The 14,721-nt window shown below is 42.9% G+C and overlaps 2 protein-coding genes across 11 annotated transcripts in view; both read right to left on the minus strand.

Annotated features, from left to right (window-relative positions):
• Positions 1 to 294: 294 nt before the first annotated feature.
• MLNR (motilin receptor) lies at positions 295 to 5,929 on the minus strand. Its single transcript, XM_048850152.2, has 2 exons — positions 5,158 to 5,929; positions 295 to 2,047 (listed from the first exon to the last, which is right to left on the minus strand). The coding sequence occupies exons 1-2, from the start codon at positions 5,927 to 5,929 to the stop codon at positions 1,734 to 1,736; spliced, it is 1,086 nt and encodes a 361-aa protein (XP_048706109.1). The 3' UTR covers positions 295 to 1,733.
• A 1,820-nt stretch (positions 5,930 to 7,749) lies between these two features.
• The window catches only part of FNDC3A (fibronectin type III domain containing 3A), a 207,363-nt gene continuing 200,391 nt past the window's right edge, over positions 7,750 to 14,721 (minus strand). For all 10 annotated transcript variants that reach the window (XM_048849789.2, XM_048849826.2, XM_075128431.1 and 7 more), the window contains one exon: positions 7,750 to 10,144. In XM_048849789.2, coding sequence (XP_048705746.2) covers positions 9,830 to 10,144 — 315 coding nt within the window. In that variant the 3' untranslated portion in view covers positions 7,750 to 9,829. The remainder of the gene's footprint in view (positions 10,145 to 14,721) is intronic.

A 14,721-nucleotide genomic window follows, 5' to 3' on the forward strand; every position in this document is an offset into this window, starting at 1 on the left:
GGGGGCACCTCCCCTCTTGTTTGTGTTCAGGGGGGCCACTCCCCCTCCTACGTATGATCACATAACATCCCCATGGAAGCTACAGGAATTGCTCACAATGAAAAGTAACAGGGAGGAAGTATTTAAAGTGCTTTTAGCAGGTCTTTCAAAAACATTTAGCAAGTGGAAATGAAGAGGAGGGGCCAGCACCATGTAACCCACCAGCTCTCAGCAGACCACACTGTGGGATTATCTGATCTAGATTAGACAGATTAGTATCAGGCTAGTGAAGCTCACAAATCAATGCCACCAGGCTTTGTTTTAAATACATCTATTTATTTACAAAGTTCACAGGAGAAAATGACGTGTTCTACCAAATCCACAAACTAGCAAATATTCTTTGTTCTTTTGTTAATTTAACATTTTGAAAGGGGAAAAAAAAAACCAGCCTTGCAGTGGTGAGACGTTGCTGCAAAGCAAAGGCTGTATGTGTATGGCATGCCATGAGCTAACTGGCTCCTCTGCCCCAGGGCCTTTACTCTAGCCAGCCAGTGCTCCCTTTCGTTAAACTAAGGGTTTTGTCTGAGAATTTTAACGCCTGGGAAAGGTTTGGGTCAAACGCTGCTTTCTTGGGGAGTCTATGCTGGAATTTTTAGTCATGTTTTAACATGTCCACTCATACCATTGTAAACATTAGTGTAGACAGGACACCTGGGTTACTACACTAAGGATACACAACCACAGTAGTTAACACGGGTTAACTAATGTGTTAAAATGCAACTAAAATTAAAGTAGAGCCATATGATCAATTATGCTGATGTGAATGCAGCTTAACTCCATTGGTTTCAGTGGAGTTGTTCCAGAGTTACATCAATGTAGCTGAAAGAAGAATGCTTTGACTCTCCATAGATAACCATACCTTGTCTTCCTATAGCTCTGCCTGACACCACCACATTCCTCACTAGATCATCTAGTTTTATATTCTGGGTTTAAAATTTGTGGTCTCAGTCACAACTAGAAAGTTAACCTAATGTGAGCTAATTATTGCATATATTTAATAAGGAACAACACTACTATTAAAATTATTACAGAGGATTGGTCCATATTATATAAATTAGAGACCCCTTAAATTGTACAGGTCATACCTAAGGGACTGATCCTGGAAACAAGCATGCACATGAGCAACTTTACTTGGGGGAGTTTGGTGACGCTATTTATGTGAGTAAAGTTACTCATGTTTGCACAATTAGATCCTAAAATCTTAAACTCCAATCTTGCAGGACACTCATATGGATGGACCCCTGCATCTGCAGGGACCTCCTTGCAGTTGGGCCTTATAGTTTGTAAGATCTTGTTAATGAGAAATCAATTTCAAAAGGGCAAAGGCGCTCTTGGAGGTTCCGTGGCTATCAAACCCAAACAGAACAACCTCAATATTTGGCACTGTTTCTCACAGACAGTCCTAAAAATTGTACAAAGCAATTTTTACTGATTGACATGTAATAAGTTAACAATGGGGTTTCTGGGTAATTGACGCCACCTCGCCCTTTGCTATTTTGTTGCCTTTCATTAGTTGTATGCCAGTCTCACGATTCTAAGTTGCCTATTCAATACAAGTATTAAGAAAAAATACAAAGAATTATAAAACTCCACAAATAGCAAAACAAAAATCTAGTCTTTTATGACTATAATGCTAGAATTAACTGCCCTTCCTTTATAGATTATCTCTCTAAAAGTCCATCTGTGAAGCAGTCTCAGAAGGGGGTTATGTACTCTTTTTTTATGCTAGCGCTGGTCTCAGTGTAGCCGCCAGTATCCCGGGTAGCACTGAAAGCCCTTTTTCCAGATCTGCGTGGGAGCAGTAGTTTGTAGACGGCTGCCCTGTATTTCTTTGAAATGAGGTTGTAGAGGATTGGGTTGATGCATGCGCTCAGATAGAAAAGCTGCAAAGCGAATATATTAAAGTACTGGGAGAAAAGCATCGTGCTGGTATCCTGAGTGTTTATAAATATGATCCTGCCCACATGGAATGGCAACCAGCAAATTATAAATGCCAGAACCACCACAGCTGTAAGACAAAACAACACACACAAAATAGTTAATGGTCAGGATTCAGACTCATTAAACCACTAACATTCTGAATGTGTAGGTACCAAAACATATAATATATTGTAAATCTGATTCTGTTCTCATGACTTCCTCTTCTTACACTAGAGTAGATCAGGAGTAACACCAGTGAAGTAATGAAGTTATATTGGTGTAAGAAAATGGGAACAGCATCACATCCACTAACTACTTTTCAGAACATACTAAGGTAATTGGGAATCTCTCCAGCAACATTCTTAGAGATTATTTAAATAGGAAAGAGTACATACTTTAGTGAATATAAAATTGTAAACTATTGTATCTTCCCTATAATAGCAAACACAGTAAAAATGAATTTATGTAACATTTTCAACTTCATTTATGTAATATGAAAATTAAGAGGAAAACCAGAATGAGGAGTGTTTTTGTAAAAGTGCACAGCAAATGTATTCTTGTCATCAATTTATTTTTAAACATGGATACGTTGAAAAGGTCTGTACCGTTATGCCTGTTCTAACACGCTGCACAGTTAATGTGTTCTCTCTACTGGGCTCTTACTATAATCTACCGTGTGCATTATTTTTAATTATTTCTATTTACAAGTTCACGAAACACGTACAATTCCTTTGTATTACTTGTGACTTTTCAAAAGATAACATATGGCCAGTCAATTATAGAAAAAATTTAATGGTCCAAATTCATCCCTTGTGTAAAAATTCCACTAGCTTCAAAGGAATAACCAAGGATCCGTTTGACCCATATGTCAAAAGACACTGTCACCTTGAAATTCACATTTCTGTCAGAAAACTTGGTCCTACTCTAGTTAAAAGAAGTATCTAAGTTTACTACATCTGAAAGAAGTTCGCAAACACGTATTTTTCTCTAGTGGTTTTAGTTTCTTTGCTTTGTGCAACTGACAGCGCTCCGTATGCAGTCAGTTTCTCTCTTGTTAAAAGAGCTTTACGTATGGCAACAGAGGCAGAAAAACCTTCTGACACATCGGGCCATAATGTAGAAATGATGCTCAATCAACAACTGGAATCTTTTAAAATTAGCCAATATATTACAAAAATGAACGCTGGCAATGTTAATTCAACTCTGTAAGTGTTAAGAACCTAAAACTAACTGTGTCAGTGCACATAAATAACTGAATTGTTGAACAACAACCGAAGGTCTAAAATCGATTGTATACGTTTTTCTCTAAGCACTTATATCACACTTAGCACAGAGTATTTCAATGAGTGGTTTCAAAGCAGCAGCCGTGGTAGTCTGTAGCCGCAAAAAGAACAGGAGGACTTGTGGCACCTTAGAGACTAACCCATTTATTTGAGCAGAAGCTTTCGTGAGCTTCAGCCAGGGCTGAAAGGAAGGGGCCCCGGGCCAGTACGGCGCACCGGTAAAAGGCGGCTGCCAGGACCGGCCGGCACGGCTGACATTACAGAGCTGCTGTGGCAGCACTTTAAGAACTCTGCTTGAACGTCGCTGCCCCTTTGCGCCCCCGACCGGCGGCCCTGCTGGGTCCCGACCATCAGGGCCGCCAATGGCGGGGCGCAAACGGGGCAGCGACGACCTGGTGGGGTCACTGATGGAGGGCATCAGCTTTAATATCGCTGCCCCTTTTGCCCCCCCCGGCCGCCGACCAGGGGGCGGGCGGGGGCGGGCAAAAGAGGTAGCTTCCCCGGGGCTGCGATTTAAAAGGGCCCGGGGCTCCGGCTGCTGCTGCTGCAGCCTCAGCAGCCAGAGCCCCGGGCCCTTTAAATTGCCACTGGAGCCCTGGGTGGCGCGGGCCAGGGAGCGCAGCTGGACTGGCTGTGGGACGCTGACCCCCAGCCCAGCCCCTTCCGCCCAAGGCCATGCCCCTTCCGGGAGGGACAGAGCAGCCCCATACCGGTAAGATCTGCATTTTACTTTCACCACTGGCTACAGCTCACTTCGTCGGATGCATCCGATGAAGTGAGCTGTAGCTCACGAAAGCTTATGCTCAAATAAATTTGTTAGTCTCTGAGGTGCCACAAGTCCTCCTGTTCTTTTTACAGAGTATTTTAGTATCTCCTCTGCTTGCAGATGAATGTTATGCATTCCTGCAAGCATGGCTTTGTGGTCTAATCAATATTTTCTAAATACATAGACGGCTGGGAGCCACATGTTCAAATACCGGCAGGGTCTGTTCAACCCTTTGCATTTCTCCTGTAGCTGTCTGATAGAAAACAGGTGTGTCAGATGAAGCCTTAGAAATAAAGGAATGAAAATCAGTGCCATTGAAGTCAATGGGAGTATCACCATTGACTTCGATGGAGCCAGGGTTTCATCACAAGTCTTCTTTGCTGCATGGGCCCATAATGATTTGTTAGCCCTTTTCGTAAACATGTACCTGACCCCAAATTCTCCATTCCCTTGCTGCCAGCCTGGTTATCCACCTCTGAGACGGCTGAATTTCAGTTGTGCTACACAGATAAAGTTAGTGAAGTTAGTTAGCTGTCAGGAAGTATTTTAGGTAGTAGATATCCCAAATATTATTTAAAATAAAATATTATAACCAAGTGCATTTGGGGGGTGCTGACGTCTATGGTGCACACAAATGTATGAAAGCAAGATTTAGCAAGTACCCCAGAAAATCTGCTAACAGGGAAACCTATTAGGCAAGGGGAAAAAAATCTCCCCAGGGAAGAGGCAGAAGCCTCATTATTAGAGTAATTTTAAACTGGGCAAGGGTTTGGAGAGAGCATGAACCTCACCTACAGCTAGAAATTGGCCGAGTACATCTATAGGGACCAGTGGTGGCTTGCTGCGGTCAGAGGTCACCAGGCCCCACTGAGCAGTTTGACCTAAGGGATTTTTCCACCTCTGATGTCCCCGCTCTCAGACACATCCCTGCTGAAATCGGTAGGGTGCAGACACTGGCCGAATCGTGCCCTATGAAGTTCTCAGGCCTTTTCACCCTGCCGTTCACCCTGGAGCCACCCCGCAGAGGTGGGCTGCGGGGAGGGTGCAGGGTTGCCATGGTCTGTACACGGCTGATCGAGCCCAGCCTGGGGGGAGCTGGGCGGTACCTGGGTAGGGAGTGAGGGAAGGGGCCGATTCCCTGGGACTCACCCAGGATCCTGATGGTCTGTCTGTGCCCCTTCTCCCTGAGGGCCGCGCTGGGGCCCTGGGGCCGGACTTTGCTCCTCCAGAGCGCCCTGCCGATGAGGCCGTAGAGCACGTTGAGGCAGAGGACGGGCAGGATGAAGTAGCTGGTGGTGACCCACAACATGATGCCCAGCAGGCCGGACTCGGTGGCCAGCGGCGTGAGCCGGCACTCGCGGCTGAAGTCGGTCTGGTTGTCCCGCTGCTCCACGCCCACCAGGAAGAAGAAGGGCCCGGCCGAGAGCAGGGCGAAGGCCCACAGGGCCCCGATCACCGCCTTGACCCGGCGCTTGGTGATCACCACCTTGGCCTTGAGCGGGAAGCAGATGGCCAGGTAGCGCTCCACGGTGAGCGCGGTGATGTGCAGGATGGTGCAGTAGGTGCAGGCCTCGCCCAGGTAGTAGGAGAGGCGGCAGAGCAGCTGGCCGAAGATCCAGGGCCGGGAGCGCCAGAGGCGGTAGAGGTCGAAGGGCAGCCCCAGCAGGATGAGCAGGTCGGACAGGGCCATGCTGCCCAGGTACAGGTTGGTGGTGGTCTTCAGCTCCCGGCAGCGCCGCAGCACCAGCAGGGTCAGCACGTTCCCCGCCACCCCCACCAGGAAGAGCCCGAGGCACAGGGCGGTGACCGGGATGAGCGCGGGCAGCGGCAGGGAGCTGCAGAGCCGCTCGTCGCACGGGGACCCCGCCCACGCCTCGCCCTCCGCTCTCGGGGCGCTGCTGTTCTCGCAGCCGCCCCCCATGGCGCCGGCGGCTGCGGCTAGGCCAGGGGATGGGGCTCGGGGGCGCCGCCCGCAGGAGCTGGGAGAGAGGCGCCCGGGCCGCAGCCCATGGTGGGCGGCGAGCGCCGCGCTGCCAGGGCCGGGGCCCCGCTCCGGCTAGGCGGGGGCAGCAGGAGCCGCCGCTCGGACTGTTCTTCGGCGGCCGGGGGCCGAGCGAGGAGCTGCCGCGCGAGGAGCCGGGCCGAGCTGGGCTCCACTGTCCCCTCCTCTCCCCGTGGAGCTTATATCGCTCCGGCTTCTAATCTAATGACTGGCCCCAGCGCATCGGAAGCCCATTTTTCACTGCTGGGTAAGTGACAACGAAAGCCAGGGCCAGCCCCAAGCGTGCACCTGCCGCCGGCAGTTTTTGCTTAAAAGAGCTCCGTCGATGTTCCCAGTGAGGAATCAGCGCCCCTCCGAGGCTTAAAAGGAAAAGCACGAGTCAGAACGGGGCAGCTGGGCTTTAAAAACCGAACTGAACCGGGGCTTTTAAGGTAGAGTTTTTCGTTCGGTCTGTTCAACTCCGCATGAATTGAACACCGCCTTCCAACAAATCTCCAAACAAACCAAGCGGAAACCATTGATTTTTCTCCCGCTTTCAGCCAAACCCTTGAATTTGCGATGCTGTCTCCCACCGAACAACCGTAAAATGCGTTCCTGTTTGCCTGAAAGTTCTCACCACCGAGCTCACCCTTCCAATTTGGAATGAAACTCAAAACTATAGCTTGAGAGTTACCATGCAGCTTCTGGTTCTGTTGGGACTACTTCACACAGAGCTATTTTCCCAGCCATGCTCCAGTGAAAATATAGGTTTCAGAGTAGCAGCCGTGTTAGTCTGTATTTGCAAAAAGAAAAGGAGGACTAGTGGCACCTGAGAGACTAACCAATTTATTTATGCTCAAATAAATTGGTTAGTCTCTAAGGTGCCACTGGTCCTCCTTTTCTTTTAGTTAAAATATAGTTTGTCCAGTAGAAAACGTGCACAATTTACAAGACAATGTTGTGCTGGTACACACAACTTCATTTTAGAATCTGAAATAGCTGGTTAAAAGTTGCAGTCCCTGCTTTGATCTTACTCGCAATTCCTTGCGGAAGTTTTCCCTAAACAGGGGCTGCAGGTACGTATGACAAAAATAGATTTAAAAGAACTTGTATGAATGGATCATGTGGAAAAATAGATAATTTTCTTCTGGGCAAGAATTAGCTTTTTGTACTGTAACTGCTATTTTAAATCACTGCTTCTTAGTCTTCTTGCACTAACTTGTACTGCATAAAGTAGGTTATATGCAGCATTTAGGAACTATAGAATATTGTGATCCACTTTGTTCAATGAAACTGTGACTTTTAAATCAGCATTTACATTTAATACCCATTCCTTTCTTCACTAACAAAACAATATGGTTATGAAAGCAATAAGGAAAAATAATTTACAGGAGAGCAAAGCTAAGTTCTTGAGGGGGCCATTTAGGGATCTGGGGCAAAAATTGGGGATTGGTCCTGCCTTGAGCAGGGGGTTGGAGTAGATGACCTCCCGAGGTCCCTTCCAACCCTGCTATTCTATGATTCTATGAAGTTTTAAGAAAGACACTTAGTGTAGCAATTTTCCTAATCTCCCTATCAGACTGATGTTCAAGACAGTGTCTGGTCACACTCATTTTGTCATAAAATGGACAGAATGCTTAAAAGGGGAGAATACTATTTTACATGAATTGCTGTCTTATTAAAAACTATGTCAGTCTGCCAGAAAACTGGAGAAGTCCAGGAAAAGTTCAGTTATATCCAAAGATCAATTAACAAACATGGAAAAAGAATGATACTTTTATTTTCCACACATTGTAAAGATACTTTTGCTACATAGTTTGTGTATATTTCTATGAGATTATACATTTTTCGTCTGTATGAAGTCCAACGTTATACAAGTTTAAAGTGATATGTTTGGTACTGTATCTATAACGTTTTAAAAAGTTTAGAGTTTTTTTGGAATGTACAGTATATGAGGTAAAATTAAGATTACATTAAAAACCGTCTTCACTGCAGTAATCTGCACTGAGGTTCAAATGGCAAATACACTATTAAATGACATTTACTATCAAAAATAGGAGTTCATTTGAATTTTACTATGAAAAACATAAGCCACTGCAGTTTAACTGTAGTGACAAATCTTACCATTTTAGACATTCAACCGTATAGAAATCTCTGGGCTAATACACTCAATCTCATTTGTACTGCCGAACATGGCACTTTTAAGAAGGTTCTAGAAAACATCTGCTGTCACTGTATTTTGTGGGAAGATATCAGCCTCTACATAAAAGTGACAACTTTAAAATAAAATGTAAACATACAGTACATTTTAAAGACAGATCATTCTTACCGCTGGAGGGCCACGTTCTTATCCCTTTCTTTTTTAAAACAAAACTCAACAACATTATTCTACAGCACAGATCATTGGACGTAGAAACAATTACAATACATGCCCGTTCTAATAGAAGAGAAATTCTTCAGAGATCTTCAAAACACAAGACAGAGGTTCTTTTTATTATTATTATTTGAAGACTGACAGAAGTGCTTAATACCATTAAAAATGCTAAATCCAACACAAGTAGAAGTCATTAGTGATCCACTATCTTGTAACTGAAATAAATTAAAGCTAGTGAGAAAAAGGGTAAGAGATAATGTAAGTGTGATGAGACAAGAATTTTTAAGGTAGTTTCACTACAAGCTTTATGTAATTGGCAGTCGCTGACACCTGGCAAGATGTTCACCGGGCTACTTAATAAAGTTAAGTCTGGTCATTCAAGAACTCACAAATGCAAGCTCACAAAACATGGATGAATTATGCAATTGCAAAGTGCTCTAATGCAACGTTAACTACATGCAATCAACAATTTGGTACAGTATCCAAAGAGACATTACATTAAACGTTCGGTTCTCAGGAAAAAGAAGGTTGAAGTTTTCTGGTGCAAATTATTACACTCCCCCCTTCCCGATTTGGAGCCCCAAAGAAAAAAGGCCGTGCTTCATTCCCGTGGTCATGGCAAGTGAATGTAGGGGTAACAGCAAAAATTATGGTTATCCGAGAAAATTTATACACATTATCAATAGAGGGTACATATATCTATATAAACAGCACCCAATCAAATAAAGGTCTGATTTCAAAAATGATTTTTAACTTACTTCTTTAGTGTTAGATCAAAAAAGCTCTCTCTCTTCCATGTTTGTAGGAAGCTAAAGAGGCATTTTTATGCATAAACATCATATCGGGGCCAAGATAAACCACTTGTGCCATATCTTTTTAGTCTTACAAAATGTATACTTGCAGTGGAAAACTACATTTATCAGATAAGAATCTTCTTTCATGCATTCACTTCCATCCAGTTTACTGCCTGAGAAGAGCCCCTTCTAGTTTTCATCATAATCCTGCTTCCCAAATAATTAAGAGAAATGAGGAGGTAGAAATACAGCGCTAGATTGCTTTCACAGCATCAGACTAACATTTTATACAGCACAAGTTTGTTAGTGTAACTTTTAAATGCATTTTACTCATTTCCTCCCTCTCTTATGGTACTAATCCTTAAAAATGTGGACCAGGTTACCATTATTACACTCCTGCTTATTGGTCAGAACCTTATAATGATACATTGCTTGCCTTATATAAAGTTTGTACTGCAAGAAGGCATGTTAAAGGAAATATTTCTGTGGCTTGCATTCTATAATCTGTGCCAACGTCTACTTAATAAGCATTTTAAATGGCTGAAAAGATGTGCTACAGTCCCAATGCTGATGCTAAATGCCTGTTTCTGTAAAAGCAAGAGAACAGAAATATTTTTAGAATATGAGAATTTAAAATGCAATGGGCAGCATTCTAAAAGAAAATTGTTTTTCTCACTTTATTACGAAGTACTGAATGATAAAGGCAATCAGAATGGAAAAGATAGCAAAGAGCAGAAGGATGACAGCAGCACACTGTTCATCACTTAGTGTCTGTTGTGTCCTTGAGATTTCCACAGTGTCTTTGTTGGTGCTGGTTGGTGGTTCAGTTCTCTGAGAGATGAATTGTACTGTGGTACTGTAGGGGCCTATCAGGTCCTGATGACCTCCTGTTTCTTGGCACTGTCGAATGGCACACACACGAAAACGATATTCACAGTTCAGCTGGAGGCCTGAATGCCGGAATGACCAGTCAGGCCCCTTATAAATCTGTCAAGAAAAAAAATAAACAAAAACATTTACAAAATGTAAACTAAAAATGCCATAGCTATAGTTCAGTAGGTCTCTATGTTTACTGTTGAAGTGACTGTGAAAATAGCAAGTGCTTCTTAATCACCTGTGTTTTCAATGCCATTTTTCTAGCCATATAGGCAGAAAAAATTAACAAAGAGTAATGGAAAAAAACTTTAATGCCCAATTACATTTATTTTCAGTCTTTTGGTAAAATATGTCGCATTACGAACTCCATTCGATTATAACTTGCAAAGCACCAGATGTAGCTCCTGTGAGAAGCCTTCACTTTCAGTAAACATTTTAAGTGTCAAATAGGATGTAACCCCCATTGTCTCACCACGGGCTTCTAAGTGGATTAATTCGATGTCAGTTTGTATGCAGTGTTGTGGTAGCTGCGTCAGTCCCAGGATATTAGAGAGAAGAGGTGGGTGAGGTAATATCTCTTATTGGACCAACTTCTGCCGGTGGCTATTAGAGAGACAAGCTTTTGAGCTACTCGGAGCTCTTCCTCCCTGAGCCCTGGGGAAGAGCTCCGAGTAGCTCAAAAGCTTGTTTTTCCAATAGCCACCAAGAGAAGTTGGTCCAATAAAAGACATTACGTCACCTGCCTTGTCTCTAGATGTCAGATTACCATATTCATCAATTCTAACCAAATCCCCACGCATTTTGCTGAATTTAAGCTACACTCTCTTAAAAAGGTCACCATAAATTCTCCCAGCAAACTTTGGATCCAGTAAAGAGCCTTGCATAGGGCCGGATTTAAGGGCAGGCAACCACCCGGGGTGCCATTTTTGCTGTTATCATGAATGAATACAGGTTTATGGATCATAGCATGCATATTTATCATCTTATATGACAGGGATAAATCATTCATCAAAGTCGTAAAATGGGCTCCAAATGCAATAAAAAAATAAGGTATTCAGAAGTTTAACAAATGGAGAAGGGGGGGGCACCAAAGATGCTCCTACCCCAGGGCTCCATTTGGTCAAGGGCTGGCCCTGCCTTGAAAAGCCCTCTTTGTGATTCTTCTTACCTCACCAATTCAGTGGTCCCAGCACTCTGTTAGTGTTCATTCACATTGTTCCTTAATCTATCTATTGGGTGACGAAGCCCTATCTTTCACTGAACTCACTGCTTCGTCAACATTCTGAATGCCTGCCTCACTAAAAGCTGAGGCCTGGTCTCCTAAGAATCCATGTTTGTAGATCCATTTATGTCTGTGGAAGTCTCATTGAAGCCAATGAGACTCCATGTAGGCATAATGGTCTGGGTGGGTGGATTCATATGCTGTGTGGATGTCCATCACTAGTGCAGCATTGTTTAATTTCTCTCTTTAAATGCTTTTATCTTTTTCTCTCCCATTATTCAATCTCTTATTTAAGTGGAGTACTGGTAGCAGTAAACAAACATCAAATTATCCAAAACCTTTTCCTATAGTTGATTTCATAGTATTGAACATCGTCTAGCAAATAAATGCATGCAACTACTACTGTGTTTAGTGGTGGAAGAAATAATCAAAAATTGTTTTCTAGATTTAGGTCTGGATGCTGTTGCTCATTTGTACTTACAGGGTTAATTTACTTACATAAATAAATGCTTTCTTTCAGAGGTTAATAAATCTAAATAACTCTATGTGACCCTGTTTTGCTTGTCTTGATCCAAAATTTGATTTAAAGATGTTTTATGAACTAATATAATTAATCGGGTGCACAGTCAGATTTCATATAGCTATAATATATTTTCAGAGGAAATACAGTACTTCTCAAACTGAATTTGCTTGAAGATTGTAGAAATCGTACATGAGAGCTCTTTCTACTACTTGCTACATAAAGTTTTACAATAACCAAAATTTCACATCACATTAAGGACAGATCTTCTGGTCTGGTCCAGCTATACTGACAGCTGCCCTACTTTACACCTGGCTGCCCATGGACCCAAGGGACCATTCTGACAGCCAGGGTCTTCTAGAATATATAGACACCCGGGAGACTCCCCTTCTTCCTAGACACAGTTCCCACACGAAGGGATGGGGGACAGGTAGTATAGGAAACCCTACAGCAGACCTATGCCACAAGAGGATTCCCCTACACAGGGGGCACCCTCCACTAGTAGGTCTTAAGGCTGGCCATATCTAAACTACAGGGGCTATAGTAGCAGAGCTACAGTGCTGTAGCTCTGCTGGCATAACCCCCGAGTGTACGCACGGCCGATGGAAACGGAAGAGGTTTTCCTGTCACTGTCACCTCCCTGAGTGTTAGTAGCTAGGTCAATGGAAGCAGTCGACTGCCAACCTAGTTGCATCTATGCTGCAGATTAGGTCTGCATAATTATGGTGTCAGGGGTGTGGATGTTTGCACTCAGCTGTATTGACTTAAAATTTAACGGTAGACCAGATTGCTTTTTTGTATTGCTGGAGTAGCAAAAAGAAGCCTTAATGGACAAGAGAATCTGGTTCTAAGGCCATGTCTACACTTACCCGTAGATCAGCACTGCTGCAATCGATGCAACGGGTGTCGATTTAGCGGGTCTGGTGAAGACACGCTAAATCGATGGGAGAGCGCTCTCACAACGATTGTATGCTCCACCTCCCCAGAAAGTTGGCAGGAGCGTGTTTCCCATCGACCTAGCACAGTGTAGACACCATGGTAAGTGGATATAGCTACGTCGATTTCAGTTACGTTATTCACATAACTGAAGTAGCGTAACTTAGATTGATTTACTGCGGTAGTGTAGACCAGCCCTTAGTGGTTTAACCTAATGCATGTGCTCATTTACATGTTACAGGCCAGTTCCCCAGCTGATGTAAATCGGCGTAGCTCCACTGAAGCTCTGCTAATGTGCACCACCTGATGATCTAGCACTATACATTTTGTAATGAGCAGTTAAGCACAGTTTCTATCTTGGCTATTTCAAAAGGGCTTCTCACCATAGTATCCACACATCTTTAATATCCTGTTTCCATCCAGTACCCTGCTTTAATTTCCAGTGATAGTTTTTACAAACTTAATGTTATCTTTTTAAATCTACCTCAATTTACTGTGCTGAATAATTACAGTGAGGCACATGTGGTCACACAGATTGTTTTTTCCAGTGTCAGTGTCAGGCTTTAAGAGTAATCTTCATTTTCTTTTACAGTATTTTGGCAACGTGCATCACTTATCAAAAAACAGTCCAACTCTGTCTCTAGAGGCAATTACACAGCATTTAATGAACTCTACTGACATACTGAATGCTGCATTTGCAACTTTAAAGTTACAAAATCAATAAACAGAATATTTACACTGCAAGATAAATGCCTTGGACTAACTACAGTGCCACTTGTACTGAAAGTATAATAAATGGAAGTAAAATACGTAACACTCGACAGTAGGTACTGATTTATGAGACTAGTAATGTGCATAACCTATCAAAACACAGGGCTACACTTATTTAATTTGCACCCATAATAAAATTACAGTATCTCAAAATTAATTGTGCTTCCTCTTTGGAAGGAAATCTGCTTGCTTAATAGTGTGAAACAGCTCACAAGTCTAATTATATGTCAATTTTCTGAAAGTTTATACAGAAAGACATCAGAAACTAAGGTGGTATTGTACATCCTCTGTTAAAAGGAGCCTATTTTGTTATTTGGCATCTCAAACTGCATATCTACATGGTAAAAACCTGAAATTAACTGAAAAAAAAAATCTTAACAGCTTGGCACTGGTGGTTGCAGCATCCCCTATCACTAGGAAGGGAATGAACGGCAAGAAACTAATGACTGGAATGGGTTACAGCAGCTTCCTGCAAGCCAACATTCCATCGTGTCTACACTGCCTATGGAATTCTTCTTGTTGGGTAGGGCCTGTCTGCTCTACTGTGCTTTCCATACACCACAGACACTACAGTGAAACTGTCTAGAATATTAATAGCTTTCCTTGAACAGTCCATGATGTGCAGTGATCATCTAGTTTGTTTACTCTTTCTTCATAAATCTTGCTTCCATTCCTTTAATTAGTTTGTTTCCCTTTTCTCAGTTCCTCCCATTCGTGGACATTTTCCTGACCCTCAGATGCAAAGAACTGTACATAGTATTCAAGATGACTCATCAATACAATGTAGATTCATAGATTCAAAGGCCCGAAGGGACCATGGTGATCATCTAGTCTGACCTCCTGTATAACAGAGACCATAGAATATATTCCCCAAAATAATTCCCAGAGCATATTTTTTAGAAAAACATCCAATCTTGGTTTAAAAATGGTCAGTGATGGAGAATCTACGACGACTGTTGGTAAACTGTTCCAATGGTTAATTACCCTCACTGTTAAAAATGTACACCCCATTTCCAGTCTGAAACTATAACATCCTTTTACTGAAGTCTTTTCCCTCTGTAAACATTTCAAAAGAAGAAACCTGGAGTAATTAGCTTTTAACACAAAACCAGCATGGGTGATAACTACAGTAACTCCTCACTTAATGTCCTCCCGCTTAATGTTGTTTCAAAGTTATGTCGCTGCTCAATTAGGGAACATGCTCATTTAAAGTTGTGCAATGCTCCCTTATAACGTTGT

The sequence above is a fragment of the Caretta caretta genome, chromosome 1 (assembly GCF_965140235.1).
Source record: "Caretta caretta isolate rCarCar2 chromosome 1, rCarCar1.hap1, whole genome shotgun sequence".
NCBI classification, from domain to species: Eukaryota; Metazoa; Chordata; order Testudines; family Cheloniidae; genus Caretta; species Caretta caretta.